Here is a 22,246-nt window from a genome sequence, read left to right as displayed (position 1 = left end):
TGTGTACTCTCCATACCCTGGTCTTCCTGAGGTTTACAGTATACCTGGGCGTGTGTGGATTTTACAGCCTGCAAACACACAGAGGAATGTTTAGTGAGCAGCTATCCCACGCCTTTTACTTTCACTGAATAAACCTCAGAGTGGCTCCCTATTGTGTTGAGTGTTCGATGAGCAGAATGAGGAAAGAAAAGGAAGGGGGTGGGTGGTGTGGGAAGGCTGGCCTGGGAGGCAATCACTCGAGCCTTTCTGATGCTCTCATTGGGTGAAATCCTAATCCTGATAAATTCAAGCAAACAAACTGTGACATTCCAGCGCAGCGCACCGTTTCTGCCAGGTTCTCTGAAGAGTGGATGGGAGGAGGAAATGTTGCCAAGCAACCGCCTTCAACACACCCATAGTGAGTACTATATTAGGAGGTACTGGACAGGGGGTTTATTGCAGACTCCTGTGGCTCCAGTGCTAAGGTGCTTCACTATCAGTACAAGGTTTCAGCAACTTCTCAGCTTCACCAGTTCTTCTCCATCACCATGGCCTATCAAAGTGTGAGAAGCACCAGCAGCCACCGCTTATCCAGCTCCGGCGGGAGGGTTGGCATGCCGAGCACCAAAGCCTACAGCATGTACGGCAGCTCGACCCCACGCATCTCGGCCTCCTCCAGCCGTATGGTGTCTTCTTCCTTTGGTAGCGGTGGCAGCGGGTTCGGCGGTGGCAGTGGGTTCGGCAGTGGCAGCGGGTTCGGCGGTGGCAGCGGGTTCGGCTCTGGCTTCGGCAGTGGAGGTGGAGGCTTCAGCCTGGGCAATGCCCTGGACTCGGATGTGGTCAGCCTGAACGAGAAGGCCACCATGCAGAACCTGAATGACCGCCTGGCCTCCTACCTGGAGAAGGTGCGCTCCCTGGAAGCAGCCAATGCCAAGCTGGAGATCCAGATCCGTGAGTTCTATGAGAAGAAGGGTCCGATTGCCAACCGTGACTACAGCCAATACTGGAACACCATCAATGACCTGAGAGACAAGGTGAGCACACTGGCACACTACACTTTGGCTGGGCACCTGTCCATCCCGCTGCTGTGACAGACACAGCCATGCCACAATAACAAAGAGCATTTTGTTGCTTTCCAAGTAGAGCTGTAAGGTAGTCTGTTCATATGTCTGCCACAATCAAAAAGGTAGGAGAGTGGCTTCAACAATGTCTGTCGGAAGCTAAAGATTCCTGCGTGAGTGGAAGTGAGATTGAGTGAGAGTGCTTTTTCTGTAAGGGAAGTCATTCCAACTGCACCGACAGGGTGAGGGAGAGGACAGCAGTGCACATGTGTTAATGTTACACTACAGGTCTGTGTTACAAGAGACAGACCTCATTAAAACCAGCATGTCTTTGTCTATTCTATCTGGACAGGAAGGAAAGACAGGAAAACTTTGTATCTATTAATTTATTCTCGAGTGAATATTCAAATTGTCAATATTGTAAGGCACACGGCTGAAGGATTGATGGCCAGCATTGTTGTGGATGCCTTGGTGGCAGGGAGTGCCAGTTTCCTGTGGGAAACTTTATATATCCACTACTTAGCGTGTCTCTAAGACCCCAGGCTACAGTGTCAGACTCTGTTGAGACTGCACACATGTGTAACTGTCACTGCTGCATGACTGCTTCAGGGCTGTATGTCTCCGAGTAGGTGTATGAGCAGTGTAAGTTTGTTAGATACAGGCATTAAAGCAAGCTTTTAATGCAACTTCCAGATGCTAATGTTGTTTTAGGAAGTTTAGGAAGTTCTAAACAAGCCCCTTCACCTGACAGGAGTGCAAAAAATAATAAAAGGAGGGGGGAGTTGCTAGGCCACCAATATCGAAATTCCTTTTGGAGCACAAGATGTGTTTTCTTGGGTCAAGCGGGAGGGGCCCCACCTCTGACTCACAGGGAAAGCACAGGGCAGGGCAGGGATATGAACCCAGGACTGGTGTGTTCTTGCCTCAGGGCTCCTTATTCAGCACACAATTCTCTCCACTCTGCTTTCCAGATCGGAGCTGCCACCATTGACAATGCCAAGGTCATCCTGCAGATCGACAACTCCAAACTGGCTGCCGAAGACTTCCGCACCAAGTGAGTGACCCATCCCCCTGAGTGCTAGACAACCGTGCTGGCGGGCTGCTATCTGAAATGCCTCAGCAGCTTTTAAGAAATCCCCCCCTGTGTAAGTGTGAGTGCATGTGAGTGTGCGTGTATGTGTGTGCAGGTGAGTGTTAAGTGACACGTATCCCTGCATTTTGCAGATGAAGCTCTTCCCTTGCTGCCCACACAATAAACATAACAATTCAACTTCAAGAAGTTACAGTTTTCCAAAGTGTTCTGGTGAGACACACAAGGTGACTTGTATCTTCAGCTTAGCCCAATAGGCAAAGTTAAGCAGCCGGTCTTTCCTGCTCACGATCCATCCTCCTAACCCCAGAGCTTGTTTGCCTGTTAAATAATAATTTTTCACAAATCAAAATGACCAATTGGCATTTCAATTTTTATTTGTATTGGCTCGCCTCATCTGTGCTGCTTGACCCAACCCCCCAACACCCCCTCTCCTCTGTGCCTCGCCTGGCACCACACCCTGTGACTCATTCTGTTTCCCCCCTCCCTTCTCCCCCCCCAACTCCCTTGCACAGGTTCGAGCATGAGCTGATGATGAGGCAGTCTGTGGAGGCGGACATCGCCAGCCTCCGCACCATGCTGGACCAGACCACCCTGAACAAGTCTACCCTGGAGATGGAGATCGAGGGGCTGCAGGACGAATTGGTCCACCTCAAGAAGAACCACGAGGAGGTAGAAACGCCCCAACCTCGACCTGATTACTGTACTTATCATAACTGAAAGCATTGAATAAGGCATGCTTGAATGTCAATGTAATTAGATGCTGGGTGAGTTATGTTCAGGCAGCTCTGTAGCTCTGAGTAGATCTGAAGCTGCAGGACAGACCTCCTGTCTGATGCAGGAGCCAATGACTGGGGGGAGCGGGTCTGTGCCCAGTTAAGCCGCAGGCACCGGTTCTGTGTGCCGTCTTGTATCCCACTCACGCCTGCTGTGTATTGTGCAGGAGCTGGCAGCAATGCGCAGTCAGCTTGGTGGCTCAGTGAATGTGGAGGTGGACGCGGCGCCACAGCAGGACCTGAACAGGGTACTGGAGGAGATCCGCGCACAGTACGAGGGCATCGCCGACAAGAGCCGCCGCGACGCCGAGGCCTGGTTCAACAACAAGGTGAGAATCCAACTCCGACCCTCCCCTCGTGAGTAATCGCTGTGTTGTTGAAGCTGCAACATGGCCCAGTGCCCAGCGCACAGTGTCGTGTTCAGGGGCAGCACAGCCTGAACCGTTTCCCTGTCTCATTTGGTGCTCCAGTCCGCAGCCCTGAGCAAGGAAGTGGCAGCCAGCACAGAGACCATCCAGACCACCAAGACAGAGATCACAGACCTGAGACGCACGATGCAAGGGCTGGAGATCGAGCTGCAGTCCCAGCTCAGCATGGTGAGTGGGAGGGAGGGGCACAGGGAGTGCGGGATTGTGGGAGGGTAGGGCTGTGATATCTCCTCATGTCTTTGGTTACCTGTCAGGCCTAGGATGTGGGTTGGATCCTGTGCTTAGATGTACCAGATTACAGAAGGTCGCGATCATAACCATTAGTGTTTTTTTACCAAGTGCATGTTGACAGTGTTGGGGGGGTGACTTAGGGATTGGTAACAGTTTCTGTAGGGTTGTTTACATACAGGAACTTTTAAGTCTCTCCTGCAGAATTAAGTTCATCCTTCCTAGCAGTGTTGCCCACAGAGGGGTGGTGCCCACCAAGACCCATGGCAGCTTTAGTTATGCTGGAAAATCAGAGGTTTAGAATGTGACATCATCTTGACAATCCTTGCTTGTTGCTCATTGAGTACTGCCTCCCCACTCTCTCTCCCTCTCTCTCCCTCCTTCTTACGTTCTTTCCCTCCAGAAAAACGCACTAGAGAACACACTGGCGGACACAGAGGCACGCTACAGCAACATGCTGGCCGGCTTCCAGAACACCATCAACATGCTGGAGGCAGAGCTGAGCCAGGTGCGGGTGGACACAGAGCGACAGGCCAGCGAGTACAAACTGCTCCTGGACATCAAGTCACGCCTGGAGCAGGAGATCGCCACCTACCGCACACTGCTGGACACAGAGGAGAGCAGGTAGTGCAGCCCTCTCCACCTCGCCTCAGTCTCTCCCCCTCACCGTCTGTCATTGTCAATGCCTGTCTATCTATCTCTAGCTCTCTCTCTCTGTATCTCCCTGTCTGTGTCCTCATCTCCCTACATCCTTTTCTTGATTTAAAGTGGGGAGAAAGTGACTCAAGATGTATTGATCTGCTTGATAATCCAGATCAATAACTCTGACTGATGCTTTAACGATTGTTGTTCAGTAAATACAGTTTTCAAAATGTGTCATATTCTTACACTGCTTTTTTTTCTTTCTTTATCCCTTTTCTTGTTCAGGGCTCCTTCAAAAAAAGGTAAATAATTGAACAATGTATTTTTTATTTATCATTTAATCACAGAGCATTTTTGTTCATGGCCTGATTTAACCCCATGTCCTCTCTCTCTCTCCCTTTCAGAGGGATCCACCACAGTCACCACCACCACCATCCACTCCAGCAAATAGAGACAGAAGCCAGGGGTCCACAGTCTCTCAGACAGACACCTTCCTCCTCCTCGCTTCCCCCCCGCCCACAGATCTGCCTCAGTCAGACTGCTGCATCTCCATACCTCCTTCACAGCTTAAGCTCGGCAGTACTTCTCTGTGCTCTGTAACCTCTATGTCTCTCGTCTCTGTTAAGAACAAAACAAAACAAGAAAAGACACCACTTAGTCCCTTGAGAAAAGGTTAAATGATACATGCATGGTCTTTGCATAGCGCAATGTCAAAGATTGGAGTCGAGGCTCGGGTTAGAGTCCTGCACACTTGGGGGTTTGAGTGATGCCACCTGCTCTGATTCGAATGCTGAGCATGTCTCTCCAAAACATACCTCAGAATCATCAATGCCAAAGCAACATGAGTCAGCCGATCCCCTTCAGTGTGTTTTCAAATGAGCTGCTGTTTGTGAAGTAAAAGAGAGAGAGAGTGATAAAATCTGAAACAAACCCTTTTTCTATTTCCTGTTCTGTCCTATAAGGCGTCTGTCTCAGGAGAATAAACCTTTGTTTGGTGGAAAATAAAACACCTTGTCTGTGTTTTTTATTTAAGAAGTTTTTGGTCTCCTCTTGTTGTGCTTTTTGTTGCTGAACCCCAGAGTACACACACGTAGTGGACCGTCTCTCGGGGAGCGTCCACACACCTCTACCCACCGCCCCACACCCAGCTTCAGCCCTCACGGTTATCCTAGCCCTACTCCTGACTCAAACCCTTACCCCACACGGCTGCATGACACACACTGACTCCCTGGGAACTGCTTTGGGGATCTTCTAGGGGGATGGAATCTGCAAAAAAACTGGGAAAACTACTTTGGTGGTCTGGCAATGTGGAATGTGAGAGTGGTGAAGGGGGTATTAATTTTTGGGGATGGACTAGGAAGGAGTCTTAGAGGTTTCACACTGTGATTAATTAATTAATTTATTTTAATGGGCCCTACATTAATGAGCACAATCTCATCCACACCACATTGCAGCTGCAGGGACAGTTCAGCTAAACCAGCCACACAAAGGGAGGCAAAGTTCAGCTCTTAAGCCTGAGTGGGTAGACACTGACAGGGGACCCAGCCAACGCATCTCCTGAGAGCAATTCACTCCATTCCCCCTGCATTGGGTGACCTTGGAGGGTGTGGAGCCACAGCCTGCAGCCCCCACCCCCTTGGGTGATTGCACAAATCAGGTCAGCAATTTACGCTCCGCAGAGAACTGCAGAGAGTTTAGTTTGGGACTCCTCCCTAGCCCTGTTAATGAGTTACCAAATGAGTTACCAAACATTATCTTACACTGAAACAGAAGCACTCTTTGTCTAGGACGCACCCAGGACGTGGTGCTGGTGGCTCGGTGTTGGGGGGGGGCACAAGTGGAGCTCTTCACTTTTGGGTGTGTTTCATTGCTTATGGCCTGGGACACAGAGCTCTGAGGAGACCATGAACAGCAACACGATGGTCCTTCCTTAAGGTTCACTTCGCAGAGCCACGACTCAGAGCTCATGTCTCAGCCTCTCTCTCACAATCTAGTCCAGAAGGCACAAAAAAAAGGCATTACAGGCAAACTAAACTTCAGGCCTCCAGCGCCTCAGCCACACCCAGTGCCCTGCCTGTACCAGTCAGGGCACAGTCTCTGAATGTGTGTGCTTAGGCATTGTTTTGTTTGTAGGGTTCAACACAGAAAATTGGTCTACTTTTCTTCTGTCACCTCCCCCCCCAAAAAATAATTCCTGTGGTTTTCCACACGTTGAAAAGTCACTCAGGTAACTTATATCTTAGTAAACATCACCTATTGATATTTGCTTTGTTTATAAAGGTGTGTAACTACTGTGCATTATACAAATTCGAGAGTTTTCTGTGTGTGCACTAGATTCCCTTTTCATTACACAGAGTTGTTTGCTTGGACCTTCTTGTGTTAAGCACCTTATCAATGCGTAGCCCTGCTTACTCTGGCTTTGCATCTCTGTCATCTACTGCCTCTCAGTAGCTGCTTTTGGGTTGTTACTCCTAGTCCGTTTCTCAGTGAATTCAGCGTTTTTTAAACGATTCACTTGTACGTTTATGCGACAACACTGGCTGATTGCATGAATATCTCTGAGAATGCAGATCCCTTTTTAATGGAATGAAATGATCAATCAATCATGATCAATAAATAATAACCACCATCAGATCTGGAAGAGCAAATGCCAATTACAGTTTTATGGTAATGCAGGGAGAGCAGAATCAAGCATACAGTATGTGTATATTTATGTTATGTAGCACCTATATATTTATACATATAAACTTTTATTTCTCATTTCCTCCCTGCCTCCATTAGTCTCTCTGTACAGAAACACCAGGTCTTGCGAGAGCAAAGCAGGAAGTGGCGTGTCTCGGTGAGTAGGTAGCCAGAACAGATGTGGTTTCTCACTGCACATAATTAGAAGGTGTTTTCCCTCTCTTGGAAAGGGAAGAACACACACTGTGCAAAATCCCTTGCTAATCCATCACTGTGAGAGTTTATTCTTTCTTCTCATTTTTTTGTGTTTGTTAAAGAGCTCACTATTACAGCCTGTATCTGCTGCCCTTTCATCACAGCTTATTGTGAGCCGTGGAATTATTATTTGATAAACAGAAGGAAATACCATCTCTGCAAAAGTCACCCCCCCGCCTTCCTGTGTAGAAGGCACCAGAACAGCGAGTGTTCATGACAGGGTGCCACCACAGAGGAGGCCGCTTGGCACAGCTGGAGCATTTGGTGGCTCTCGGCTGGATGGTCTTCCAGGAACACCAACAATACCAGGTTTGGAAGTATGCCACAGGTCTCAGAGAGCCATGGTGTATTTTGTTTCTGCTCTGTGTGACACGGGACCCAGGTTCTGTTGAGAAAAACTCGAGCCCATGTTTACTGGACCCAAGATTCACAGAACTTGGCTAGAGCTGATAATGTACTCTAGGGATGGGCCATGTTCATTCAGGGACTGCGAGAGCAGCCGTAATGAGGGCAGCCCTGTCTGCAACACTGCAACCTGTCCCAGACACACTCTCATGTCCAGTGCAGCACAGGGCACTCAATGAATGCTAACTGGCACATGCACACATCCAACAGCCCAGTTCTCAGTGCACAATGCTCAGGGCGGGGTCTACAGTGCTCAGGGTTAGGGTTAGGTTCAGAGAAGAAGCAGCAGGGGCCCGGTGACAGAGCCTGGAGACGAGGTCATAGCTGGGTCAGGCCTCAACCAGTAGGACCGGAACAGTGCCGGGCACCTCCCTATCGACACACCAGCTCCGAGGTCTGAGAAGAGGAGCAGTGTTGAATGAAGTCCACAGTGCCGCGGGCCAGATCCTCACCAGGCTGCGAGGAGCCCTGCCCCCCCAATGGTGCTCGGCCCCTGACAAGTCTGCTCTCGCCACTCCGGGATGAGGTATTGCTCTGCTTCCATGACTTCATCCTTTGTTCCCATAAGAAGCTCCTGTAACTGACAAGAAACATGAAGCCTGCCAGCTGAAGGGGAGGAATGCTGCTGCTTTTGTATTGTTTTCATTAAAAAACAACACTGAGCACAGCTCTCTGATTGCACAACACAACCATTGTCGCCTGTGGTGGAAAAAATGGTCTGTGGAAATTGTAGTATGCTGAGTTTATAAAAGTCTTCTCATTGTCTAGTTAAGGGGAAAGCCCTAGACAGTCGCTGTGGAAACAAACAGATTAAAACTTCAGCTCCTGACGTTCTGAAGACGTCATTCAGTGTGTGTAATATGCCATGGGATGTCTTATTATATATTTATTTTTATTGATGTACCTGTCTGCTTGTTTGTTTGTGTTATGCATGTCTCCAAGGCAACTCACTCACATTTTAAACTTCCAAGAAGCTGCTTCACATGTCATAGTGCATCCCAATGGCAGTGCTCTCCACACAAGCAAAACCAATTGATTGACGATGACTTATTCAGAAGAAAGATTACAAACTAGAGGAGGCCATTCGACCCATCATACTTGTTTGGTGTCCATTAATAAGTAAGTGATCCAAGGATCCTATTCAGTCTATTTTTAAATGTTCCCAAATTTTCAGCTTCAACCACATTTGCTGGGGTGTTTGTTCCAGATTGTGATGACTCTCTGTGTGAAGAAGTGTCTCCTGTTTTCCATCTTGGATGCCTTGAAGCCCAATTTCCATTTGTATCCCCGGGTGCTGATCTGGAAAAGCTTCTCTGGTTTGATGTGGTCGATGCCTTTCATGATTTTGAAGACTTGGATCAAGTCCCCACGTAGTCTCCTCTGTTCCAGGGTGAAAAGGTTCAGTTCCCTCAGTCTCTCTGTAGGACATTCCCTTCAGACCTGGAATAAGTCTGGTTGCTCTCCTCTGAACTGCCTCTAGAGCAGCGATATCCTTCTTCTTCTTTGGATGAAGAAAGTGAGGAGTCCACGTAGACTCCTAGGTCTTTCTCATGCGTTACTTCATCTAGTTCTATTCCTCCCATAGTGTAATTATAGTGGACATTTTTGTTACCTGCATGTAATACCTTGCTCTTGTCCACATTGAATCTCATCTGAATATTATCTAAGTCCCTTTGAATTGCCTGTGCTGCCGAGACTGTATCTGCTGAGCCACCTATTTTAGAATAATCTCCAAACTATCCCAGAGTCCAGATCATTAATATAGATTAGAAAAAGCAAAGGCCCTAGTACTGATCCCTGTGGAACTCCACTAACAACCTCACTCCAGTTAGAAGCGACTCCTCTAATCAACACCCTCTGTTTCCTAGACATCAACCAGTTCATAATCCATCTACTTACATTACCCTGAATGCCTACAGCTTCCAATTTGAGGATCAGTCTTTGGTGTGGAACCGTATCAAAAGGTTTTTGAAAATCTAAGTGTATCATATCATATGCTTTCACATGATCTACAGCTGCAACATGTTCAAACAATTATAATAAATTAGTAAGACATGATCTGATGTTGACTATCTCCAAGAATATGGTTTTCATTAAGATGCTCCTCTATTTTCTGTCTCATCATTTTTTCCAACATTTTACAAGTAATCTGATTGGTCTGTAATTTCCTGGCCCAGGTGATTTGTTTGTTTTGAATTTTGCTAGTCCCTTTAGTATCTCCTCTTCATTTATCCTGATCTCTCATAGGGTTTGACTGGACTGGTTGTTAACCTGTGGCATGTTATCTGTTTTTTTATGTAAAAACCTCTGTGAAATACTCATTTAGAACATTTGCCACATCTTGTTCATTTTCCAACATACTTCAATTTTTGCCCTTTATCTGTTTCACTGTTGACACCAGCCCGTGAGAACCGATTGCAGGATGAGGTCATCTTTGATTAGCTCAGAGAAATAGCTGGAGGCAAGGAGTCCTGTTTAGGTGAGGAAGACTGATTCAATCCAAAATGTATTTCAAAAGGAATAAAGAAAAAAAAACGTTGCGTGGCTTTCAGCATGGCGTCTCCCAGCCAGCTGTCAGCCCTGAGAGGAGACAGGCCCTACCCTGAGACTGGGCTGTTTTGGAGAGAGCTCACCCTGGTGATTTTGCACAGCAGATTTGCATGCTCCGATTTGTCTAAGCTGGTGAACACTGTCCTCCTGAGAAACACCATCAGGCTTAATTCAATCTGTTATGCTTTGCAGTTTTGTTTTCAATATATATATATAAGGGAGACTTTGGCCACCCTTGTGAATGGGAAGATAAGCTGTCAGTGTGTCATAGTCTCTCTGATGAATGCACACACTGCACTCGCTTATGAGTAAACAATAACACCTGACTTTTACCCATACTTAACCAGGTGGAGTTCCCCTCTCATGACAATACGGCATTGACTGTGGAGGATAATAAACATAAAGCTCAAGGCAATAAATATCCCACACAGCTTGTTGTTAAATTGAGATAAAGACAGTGAAGAATACCTTGCACAATGAGATGCTGGAGAACAGTGTGTAGTAAAGGGCACAATGGATTAGATAAGCCGAACAGCAATATCACGTCAGCAAACAGCTCAGGGGCGTGAGGCTGCACTAGTGCACAAACCAGTGCAGCTGGTTAGGTTCAGTATAGATTAAAACAAACACAAGCGAAGCAAAGCACCTGCCGCTGACAGTCTCAGGACTGCAATCAGGGCAAACGGCTGGCAGGGACCGAGAGACGCCCCCACTTGCCACTGCAAAGCTGGTCTGCACTCTCCACAGTTCACTGTAAAACTTTTAAAGTGCAGGGGAAGAGAGGAGGCCAGAGAGAGGGAGAAAGAGAGAGGAAGGGGTGGAAATAGAAAGTGAGGCAGACAGAGGGGGGAGAGAGTAACAGAGAGAGAGGGAGAGAGAAAGTGGGAGAGAGAAAGGTGGTGGAGGAGGGTGGCAGGGAATGTATGTACGAGAGAGAAAGGGAGGGAGGTAGTGAGTGAGTGAGTGAGTGAGTGTGAGAGGTACAGTAAGGAAAGTCTGCATTTGTGCCTTGCATTCTTTCCAGAGAGAGAGAGCACTCTCTTGGGTTGGTTTTGATTTGTCTCTTTCTGCACTGTGATTCAGGACAATGTGCGGCTGTCACTGCAGGTTGTAAGTGAATCAGTTCTGATGGGTACTTAAGGGAAGCCGCAGATACATGAAGACACTCCGTTTTGCACTTCACCTGCCCTCTGAACCCTGCGGTTGTGGAGGTTGTGTTCAGTGGAGAAGAATTTACTCAGATATTGTTTCAAGGGGTGTGTGTAGAGGGGGGCGGGGGGTTGTGCACTGCCTGAGGGCGATCCTGCGTAAACCTCCACACCTACGCCGCGTCTCCAGTGTCTGGCACGGTTCCATTCGAGTGCCGGTGCTGAAAGACACACAGTATCCAGGGCTGTGGAGCGGTGCATGACCAAAACCGATACCATGTCACTCTGGTTCTGCACAGTTCCCGTCAGGCACGCTGTATTGCTGCGAGTTTGCCGTGGCTTGCAAAGCAGCTCAATGCTCCACTGCATGTTGGCAGTATTGTACATATATAGCCTACATATATTTCAGTGGGGGTTACAGAACTACACAACACACAGTACAGGCTTGGTCTTAACACATCAAACAATGCCACTCTTCACAGCTCTTGGGTTGTTTGGCTAAAGCACCTCAGGCAAAGCTGGCTCAGGGCTCAGTGACTAGTGTCCAATGCCCAGTGCCCAGTACCCAGTGGGAGCTGGAGGTTCAGCTGTAAGTGTGTCCCAGTAACTCTGCTAAACAGGCTTTTAAGAAATTATCAAATCTTCAAAATGCATACATACATACTGCCTCCAATTCCATCAGGATGTGGGAGTCTTTCAAGACCAGCTAATTATCCAACTTGGTTAACGAGGTGTTATCAGTGCCTCCGAGAACAGCTGAGTCTCTGGATATGGAACAGCCCCCACCCTGGGCACAGAGCAGCCCCTAGTGCTGCACTGCAGTCTCACCTGGAAAATAAGAAACTTGTTTTATAGCCTTGTCTTCCCCCTGGTGGTACAAGCACACACGTACACCTACATCTGCACAGCAACATATACATATACACCGATCAGCCATAACATTATGAACACTGAAGTGAATAACACTGATAATCTCGTTATCATGGCACCTGTTAGTGGGTGGGATATATTAGGCAGCAAGTGAACATTGTTTCCTCAAAATTGATGTGTTAGAAGCAGGAAAAATGGGCAAGCGTAAGGATCTGAGTGACTTTGACAAGGGCCAAATTGTGATGGCTAGACGACTGAGTCAGAGCATCTCCAAAACTGCAGCTCTTGTGGGGTGTTCCTGGTCTGCAGTGGTCAGTACCTAAGTATCAAAAGTCCAAGGAAGGAAAAGCGGTGAACCGGCGACAGGGTCATGGGCGGCCAAGGCTCATTGATGCAGGTGGGGAGCGAAGGCTGGGCCTTGTGGTCCGATCCAACAGACGAGCTACTGTAGCTCAAATTGCTGAAAAAGTTCATGCTGGTTCTGATAGAAAGGTGTCAGAACACACAGAGCATCGCAGTTTGTTGCGTATGGGGCTGCGTAGCTGCAGACCAGTCAGGGTGGCCACGCTGACCCCTGTCCACTGTTGAGAGCGCCTATAATGGGCACGTGAGCATCAGAACTGGACCACAGAGCAATGGAAGAAGGTAGCCTGGTCTGATGAATCATGAGTTCAAGGTGTTGACTTGGCCTCCAAATTCCCCAGATCTCAGTCCAATCGAGCATCTGTGGGATGTGCTGGCCAAACAAGTCCGATCCATGGAGGTCCCACCTCGCAACTTACAGGACTTAAAGGATCTGCTGCTAACGTCTTGGTGCCAGATACCACAGTACACCTTCAGAGGTCTAGTGGAGTCCATGCCTCGACAGGTCAGGGCTGTTTTGGCGGCAGGTGGTCATAATGTTATGGCTGATCGGTGTATAGACGCACTTCGTAGGGGGAAGGTACATGAAATTTGTCACTAACCAATTTCCATAGGGTTTTAATAAAACACGTTTGTATTGGTTTATACAGTTAGGTCCGTAAATATTTAGACAGTGACAAAATTGTCATCATTTTGGCTCTTTACACCACCACAATGGATTTGAAAGGAAGCAATCAAAATGTGCTTTAAGCGTAGACTTTCATCTTTAATTTGATGGTAGTTACATCCAAATTGTAGGAATTACACCAATTTTTATATGTGGTCCCCCCAATTTTAGGGGCTCAAAAGTATTTGGACAAACTAACATAATCATGAATTAAATTGTGAGTTTCAATACTTGGTTGCAAATCCTTTGCAGTCAATGACTGCCTGAATGCTGGGTTTCTTCCCTGCTGATGCTCTGCCAGACCTGCACTGCAGCAGCCTTTAGTTCCTGCTTGTTCTTGGGGGGTTTTGCCTTCAGTTTTGTCTTCAGCAAGTGAAATGCTGCTCAATTGGATTCAGGTCAGGTGACTGACTAGGCCATTGCAGAACATTCCACTTCTTTGTCTTAAAAGTCTTGGGTTGCTTTCGCAGTATGCTTCGGGCCATTGTCCATCATTGCATCCATCATTTAATTCTGCTAGTCCCTTTAGTACCTCCTCCTCATTTATCCTGATCTCTCTTAGGATTTGACTGGACTGATTGGCATGTTATCAGTTTTTTCTTTTGTAAAAACCTCTGTGAAATACTCATTTAGAACATTTGCCACATCATGTTTACTTTCCAAGATAATTCAATGTTTGCCCTTTATCTGTTTCACTTCCTCCTTTATTGATCTCTTGCTGTTGTAGTATTGAAAAAACCTCTTTGCATTAGTTTAGCTCCAAGGGCTGTTTCTTCCTATTTCCCTTTGCTTTCCTGATCCTTTTCTTTACATCTCTTTGCAGCTCAACATATTCTTTGTATTTTGTTTCGTCTCTATCCCTTTTGTATGCACTATACAACATTTTATTTCTGTTGATATTTTTTTGCATACCTCTATTAAACCATTTTGGACAATGTTTTTTGGTCCTCAATTTGCTAAGTTTTGGTACAGATTTCTCCTGATCCACCGGATACACCGATGAAGAAGTAACAAGTTTATTACAGAAAACATAAATACAGGTTAACCCGGAGCTCTCCTCTCACATGAAGTAAAGAAAAGAACTGAGGATGTGAATTGGAGAAGCCTTTTTGTATCTTCAGATAGACAATGGGTTACAGTCTTCTCTGTCGGAAGTGATTGCATCTTATTAAAATACAGTTGTACAAAATAGTTGACCACATACATAATAATTAACACAGAGCTAAGTTTGTTACTGTTGTTGAAGTGTTTGATGAGTTGAAGCATTCTTAGGTAGCAGATGTTTATCAAATACATTGTTTTAAGTCCTTAACCAAATACCTGTGCCTCAAAACACACAACCTTTATACTGTTTAACTGTTTCAGCTGATTGAATATCCTAGAATACAGTGGCTGAAAGAAATCATGAGAAGATAATGCTTGATTGAAGTAACCCCTCAAACAGAAATCCATTAAGAACTAATAATTAAAGTAGCCCCCAGAACAGAGTAAATACAAACAAATGATTGCTTTTTAGACCAGACTGAATTAGCAAAGCGAAACCATTAATAATATATAGAGAATATAAAGGAAATAATAAAAGTAAATTTTCCCACTACATAACCATCCATTTTCAACTGAATCTGTATCCAGTGTGCTCCAGTCTAACTCTTACTCATACCTTCAAGGTTTGCTTTTCTAAAATTGTAGACCATTGTTTTGGTCCATATTTTCTCCTTGTTTTTTGAAAGATAGCCTCAAAGCTAACCATATTGTGATCACAGTTGCCATTGGTTCTCTAACTACTGTCCCTCTGACACTATCTTGGTCATTTGAATAGATCAAGTCAATGCATGCATGTTCTCTGGTTGGTTCCCTGACAAACTGAGTTAGAAAGCAGTCATTTACCATCTCAACCATTTCTATTTCTGCTTCTGTAGTCCCAACTGGGCTTTCCCAGTCTATCTTTGGGAAATTGTAATCCCCCATGATAACAGCCACATCCTTGCTACATGCAGTCCTGATTACACTGTACAATGCAACATCTTACTGAATATCTGTAACACACTCCTACCGCTAATCTTGTTTTTGAAATACTTTTCCTTACAACATTCTGTGTATGAATTAATTATTGGTTTTATTAACACTAATTTGGCAGAGGTCTTTATCCAAGGTGACATAGGCGTGTGTAACAGTATAGTAGTATTCAGTGTAATGACTGTTGCAGGGATGTAAACCAACTTGTTTAGAGATAGTGGAGCGGTGTGGATGCCATGGAGATCTCAGAGAAAGTCCGACCACACACGCTACATGGTTTATGCAATTGCTATATAAACACAGTAATCATGTTATTAAGAATAATTACCAGGTATGGAAGCAAGTTTCATAAAACAGTATTTGCAAAACCAGGTCTATGCCACCCTTGGTGTCTGCTGGTATGTGTTCCAACTGAGCTCTGAATTACTTAATTGAACCCTCAATTGAATTAATAATTTATCAAATCTGAGCATTTCAATTATTTTTAGTTCTGGCTATTTAAACAGAACCTGATCAGTACTAATCTTGGACTAGTTAATGTTAACCCAGGTAAGGATTTATAAGATTAGTGATCAGGGTTATGAAACCAGCCAAAAGAGTTGAGTCTCAAGTCTCAAGTTATATTTCAGAATATACAAATACCATATTATTACAAAGATTCATATTATTACAGTTAAAAAATCTGGTGTTTTCTTTTCATTTTGTGTGTTCTATAGTGGTGCAGTGGCTAGCACTGCTGCCTCACAGCTCCAGGCATCCTGGGTTTGGGTCCTGGCTCAGGGTGCCTGCCTGTGTGGAGCTTGCATGTTCTCCCCTGTCCACATGGGTTTCCTTCAGGCAGTCCAGTTTCCTCCCACTGTCCAAAGACATGCAGGTTAGGTTAATTGGCTATGCTAAATTGCCCAGTAGGTATGTGTGACCCCACAATGGCCTGGCTGTCACTGTTGTATACCACACATCCCACAATTCACAAGCTTACCACCAAAGGTCATCATCACCAGAATACTAAACCCTCACATTCCCAAGCAATCAGCCTCTTAACATTCCTTGGCACCATGTGTACTTGTTCTATCATCTTCAAACTCTCATTGGACCAGCACTCTCCTTCACTGCCCTCTGCTACACATATCAACTCCTCTGTGACTTCCAATCTCTGCTATCATTATCATCATCCTTATGGGAACATGCTTGTCTGAATATAATGTTGTCTCTACACGTTCAGCTCTTCCTAATATCTCTGAACAGAAACGTGTGTTTATTACACTGTTTACAATCATGTAAAGCAGAAAGAATAAAACACACACACAAGTCCTCTCCTCGTCAGGCTGTGTCGCTCGTAGTGTTTCCTGTCTCTGTTTTTAAAACGAAACACAAACCAAACCCACAGTCACTGCTCCTCCATCAGAGGGACAGATCACAGCGGCCTGGTTTTGCAGAAAAAGCTCTGGGACTCTGGCACGACACGGCACGGCGCTTAAGCCAGTGGAACCGAGGCATAAGTGAAGTACCTTGCTCAAGGGTATGACAGCATTGCCCCACTGGGGTTACAAGTCCAGAGCCCTAAGCACTACTCCACAGTGCTGCTAAGTCTTGTCTTCATTCCTGTTGCATTTCTAAGTATTCCCTTTGTTATTGATTGCCTGTTTACAACCTCTACGTGTAGCTCGACCACCGATTCCTGGATTCTCCCTACCAGCCTGTTCACCTGATCATTGACCCCCTGCTTGGACCACGACTTCTGGATTTCCCTGGACATTACTGTTTGCCGGCATTGACCCCAGCCTGTTCCTGACCACCTCTCACTCCGCACCTGGGTTCCCCACCACGGCAGTCCCATCCTGGGTGTATTCCTGCTGGGATTGGCTCCAGCTTCCCCATGACCCTCACCAGGATAAGCAGTTTCAACAATGTATGGATGGATGTTCTATAGTGTATACATCAAAGACCATTGGAAGCCCTGAAAAATATGTATGCAAAGCAATAACAGCAAAACTAAAATAACAATGTCAAACTGTTGTCAAGTAAAATTAAAATAACACAGAAATACATAATAATACTAATAATATCTTGCATCCCCTAGAATCCTGCATCCCCTGACTGATTGCACATGTGCAGTTGAAGGAGAACTGCACATTCATGATGCCCAACTGTGCATGCTTTATTACATAGAAAAGGTAGATTTGCATCCATAGTGTTAATAATGACAGTACCCCTTACATTAACAACTCCATTTTTTAAAATAGAAAAAACAAGCAAATAGGCTGACTTTTGCTAGAGATTTGTTAAAAAAGTATATATTTTCCATGAAATATAATAATTGTAAATACAGTATTAGGTATTAATAATGTACTGTAATGTAATGGATCGGACTTGTTTGTCCAGCACATCCCACAGATGCTCGATTGGATTGAGATCTGGGGAATTTGGAGGCCAAGTCAACACCTTGAACGTGTGATTCATCAGACCAGGCCACCTTCTTCCACTGCTCTGTGGTCCAGTTCTGATGCTCACGTGCCCATTGTAGGCGCTTTCGGCAGTGGACAGGGGTCAGCATGGGCACCCTGACTGGTCTGCGGCTACGCAGCCCCATACGCAACAAACTGCGATGCACTGTGTGTTCTGACACCTTTCTATCAGCACCAGCATTCACTTCTTCAGCAATTTGAGCTACAGTAGCTGGATCGGACCACACGGGCCAGCCTTCGCTCCCCACGTGCATCAATGAGCCTTGGCCGCCCATGACCCTGTCACCGGTTCACCGCTTTTCCTTCCTTGGACCACTTTTGATAGGTACTGACCACTGCAGACCGGGAACACCCCACAAGAGATGCTCTGACCCAGTCGTCTAGCCATCACAATTTGGCCCTTGTCAAAGTCGCTCAGATCCTTACGCTTGCCCATTTTTACTGCTTCTAACACATCAACTTTGAGGACAAAATGTTCACTTGCTGCCTAATATATCCCACCCACTGACAGGTGCCATGATAACGAGATCATCAGTGTTATTCACTTCATCTGTCAGTGGTCATAATGTTATGGCTGATCGGTGTATGTACCAATGTGAAATGCTATAAATGCTTGTTTGTTAAACTACACTTCTTGTAAGTGTGCTGAACACTCACTTGTCGAAATTCCCTGGACACTCGAGGATAATTCAGAAGAGGATCTAGAGAGCAGTCCTATAGAGGATCCTATATGACATTGCAGAAGTCCGTGCTATAGATTATCCTACAGTACTTTCTAAAGCTGATTCCTTCAGGACCCTTTAGGACAGTGCTATATGATATTCTAAAGGACTTGTGCCCAATTTACTATAGGACTTTCTATAGGATTTCCTATAGTTTTCTCTTTTTTTTTAAATACTCCTATAGGACATTTCCATAAGGGTCTGCTTGACTTATTATGTTAGCTTTGCCTGTAAGAGGAGCTGGGGCGTCTCGGATCCGACTGGACAGTATGTCCTACTGTTGCATCTGGAGTAATCGCTACTGATGTTAGCTCGAAGCCGGATTCACGAACCAGTATCGACCCTTCCGAAGCACAATGTATCGATACAACGGTTCGAAGCCCCGCAACACCTTGCCAGAAACCACGTGATCACTGCAAACAAAGTTTCTTTACGTCACACCAGCAGCAAACTGTCGAATGGATTTGGAATACGTGTCGGGGTATCAACCCTAGTGATGGAGGAAACGAATCGAGTGACACGAAAGGCAACAGTCATCGAGACATCAGAGTTAATATACAAATGAACACATCGTCATCTTTGATCTGTAGTTCAATAAAAGTTATGAAAATAATATGTCGATGTGTACATGTCCACAAATATGCGGTCATAAATCTTGCTTTGTCACCAAGGTATAAGTAACATTCTGTAATAGTTTAGACAGGGGCGTCGCTAGATCACCGTCAGCACCAGCCCCCCCGGTCTTACACTGGAAAAAAAAACAGACCCCCTAATAGTCTAGAAACGTCCCTGGACTCAAGACTGAATGTTGAATTTATTAAGGCACTCATATTTACGTGATTACTGTTGTATGTTAATTAAGTAGCGATGTCAGGTAAATGCAATTAACTATAAGTTTAGTCTGCATTTCATATAGCCTAAAGTCAACAGTTACATGTATTTCCTATTCATATATAAGGATGTGGTTGTGCAGTGATCCAAGTGATGCAGATATAGAGTATAGCCCACATATATATACACTGCTGGGGCTGACTCTAACATAATGTCTATCTATCTATTTATCTATCTATCTATCTATCTATCTATCTATCTATCTATCTATCTATCTACCTATCGCTAAATCTATGTCTCTATAACTATCTCTTAATCTATCTCTCCTTCTAATTCGCTCTGTCTCAATAAATGTATTCTATAGCGTCTGCAAATCTGTCTCCTCTCTGTAACCCTCGGATTTGAGGTGGTTTGTACCTCTTTTAAGCATTAGGCTATACAGTTAATTGCATTTATTTGACGTCGCATCACGTAAATATGACTGCTTTCTATAAATTATATGTCTTGAGTCTAAACTATGACATCATACCTTGGTGACAAAGCAAGATGTAGACATGTACACATCGACACATTATTTTCACAATAACTTTTATTCAACCACAGATCAAAGATGACGATGGATTCATTTGTATATTAACTCTGACGTCTCGATGTATCAATCACTCGATCCAGTCGCAATACCGTGTACTGACCAGCAGACGTCACTATGGAGAGTATGTATCGAGCGCTTGGAGCACTGAACCTTTTTTCAATACAATAGCTTCAGTTGGGCTTGTTTAATATAGTTATTTTATTGTGTAAGTTTTTTACAATTGTGAATTTAAAAACATGACGTTGACTGCTTGAAAACAAAGTGAATGTTCGCAAATGTTTTTATATTAAAATGTAAAGACAACGGTAATGTAGAGTTCCGGTGTCCATTCCCAGTATCGTCATGCTTACCCTGCACTCCCCTTTCCTGCTACAGCGCCGGCTTTTACAATAGAGTAAAACACCTCCGTGAAGTTGGCACCCCAAGTGTTCAGAACATGAATACAAATATTTCCATTCGTATGTGCTGGTTTATACTGGCGTAATGGCATATTTTGCATCCCTTGGAATCCTGCGTCCCCTGACTGATTGCGCATGCGCAGTTTCAAACGTAGTATAACTACTGTGAACAATACTTAACATATTTGAAATCATTATATGAGTGATTTGGCTGTATAGAACAATCTGCATTGAGAAGTCTTCACTTTAAAATAGTTTTGAATTCATATCACAATGTAGGCCTACGTAGCGTTATTTTCAATTTGTAAAATGTGCACGATTTATATTTAAACTACCTGTAAATGGATGCAAATCTACCTGCACAGTTGGGCATCATGAATGAGCAGTTCTCCTTCAACTGCACATGTGCAATCAGTCAGGGGATGCAGGATTCTAGGGGATGCAAGATATTATTAGTATTATTATTTATTTCTTATCCTTGTCCAGGGCAACTTACAAAATATCAGAGCAATACAACGTGCAATAATACAGTGAAGTTCAGGCATAATACATTTTACAATTTTAGAATTTACACAAGGAGATACAGTAAGCAATATATAAGGTCTTACATCCTAGATGGTAAAATTTGATAAGTTCAGACAAGATGTTAAGTCAAAGTTAAGAACTAAGGGAGAGGGAGCATAGGGGGAATAAAAATAAACAATATAAGTGTTCTTAGTGCAAGGCAAGAGTATGACAAAACGTTGTATAAGTGCAAACTTACAGGAGAATGAAAGACTAAATTACAAGTACAGTCTGAAAAGATATGTCTTGAGTAATTGCCGGAAGGAGATATGTCATAACACTTGTATGGTTCTTGAGTTATTAAACACATTTTATGAGCTGAACAATTGTTTTTGTGTCACAAACCAGCAGAAACTAATGACACCACATTGGATCGATTTGGAGTTTGACATTTGGGCCCGAATGATACTTGTTGGCTGTCCTATAATCACACTTTCTGTCTTTTCGTTATTGGACTTCTATTTGCATAATACAGGGGTGATGATGTAAAAACTACTTAATTAGTCTCAGGGTCTATTTCCACTGTATGGTCAGTTTTAATAATAATAATAATAATAATAATAATAATAATAATAATAATAATAATAATTATTATTATTATTATTATTATTATTATTATTATTATTCCATATTACTCGTACCACAGCTTTTCTGCTTGACATAGAAAACGCCGTACAGTGATTGTGCCTTATACACAATAGGTTGTTTGAACAATTTTACATAGTATAATAAAACATTGATTTATAACAATTAAAAATCATAATGCTATGTGAGTTTGTACAGCAGCATAGACTGGGGCCCAGAGTGCAGTGTTACATGCACAGCTGAATACCTGAGCACTGGCCTGGAACATAAACCAGAAGAGACCATGGCTCCCGGGAGGGGATTTGAGCTGCTTGCTTTAGACTGAGAATCTGACAACACCTGTTTTCCTTTGTTGTAGTTTCGGCTTCAGTGAAAGGATCCGGTTGCTCGAACTGATCGGATTCGGCACATTTCCAGGGGATAGGGTGAGAACTGGTTGCAAATCTGCAAGCCTGGGAGATGAGATGCTGGACAGACATTTTTCAACCTTCTGTTTCTTTTTTCCCCAGGGTGTGTTTATTGTTCTGGTTAGAAGATAAGTGTTGAGTGATCAGCATTTGGGAATGCTGACATTTTTTTTTTTTCTAGCGGTGACAACAGCACAACATAAAACACACGGGTGGGACAAGACACCCAGTTGAGGTAAAAAGCCCATGCCACAAAGATATCCCTACACTATAGACCTTAATACTATACTATACTATCAAAGCCATCTTAATGAGTTCTGTAATTGCATGCTTGCAGCAAACTTACATTTTCATTGAAGTTTCTTATATTTTTACCCCACAATTACTAATTCTGTGACATTCTTTCCCCACCTGTAATTGCTAATAAACAAAGGCTATGGCATGGAAGCCACAGTTACTATAAACTAAGTCATTTTACTTCACATGATGGTAGTGTTTGTTTTGAAGCCCATGCAGCATAAG

At 44.4% G+C, this 22,246-nt stretch overlaps 1 protein-coding gene across 1 annotated transcript; it reads left to right on the top strand.

The window, feature by feature from the left end:
• The first annotated feature begins 422 nt into the window (after window positions 1–422).
• Window positions 423–5,211, top strand: LOC136745904 (keratin, type I cytoskeletal 13). Its single transcript, XM_066698874.1, has 8 exons — window positions 423–1,013; window positions 2,012–2,094; window positions 2,646–2,802; window positions 3,074–3,235; window positions 3,377–3,502; window positions 3,966–4,186; window positions 4,490–4,506; window positions 4,609–5,211. Exons 1-8 carry the CDS (start codon window positions 528–530, stop codon window positions 4,653–4,655), a joined length of 1,299 nt encoding a protein of 432 aa, XP_066554971.1. The 5' UTR covers window positions 423–527; the 3' UTR covers window positions 4,656–5,211.
• The last annotated feature ends 17,035 nt before the right edge of the window (window positions 5,212–22,246 follow it).

The sequence above is a fragment of the Amia ocellicauda genome, chromosome 3, assembly GCF_036373705.1.
Source record: "Amia ocellicauda isolate fAmiCal2 chromosome 3, fAmiCal2.hap1, whole genome shotgun sequence".
Taxonomy (NCBI): Eukaryota; Metazoa; Chordata; class Actinopteri; order Amiiformes; family Amiidae; genus Amia; species Amia ocellicauda.
Note: the sequence above shows the minus strand (reverse complement) of the source record. Positions and strands in the feature narration are given on the sequence as shown.

What these genes read in the sequence shown, in the direction of transcription:
- LOC136745904 (XM_066698874.1), top strand. Translation starts at nt 528, where the DNA reads ATGGCCTATCAAAGTGTGAGAAGCACCAGCAGCCACCGCTTATCCAGC. An exon ending in TCAATGACCTGAGAGACAAG is followed by an intron (nt 1,014 to 2,011) that starts GTGAGCACACTG and finishes TCTGCTTTCCAG; the next exon opens with ATCGGAGCTGCCACCATTGA. An exon ending in AGGCCTGGTTCAACAACAAG is followed by an intron (nt 3,236 to 3,376) that starts GTGAGAATCCAA and finishes TTGGTGCTCCAG; the next exon opens with TCCGCAGCCCTGAGCAAGGA.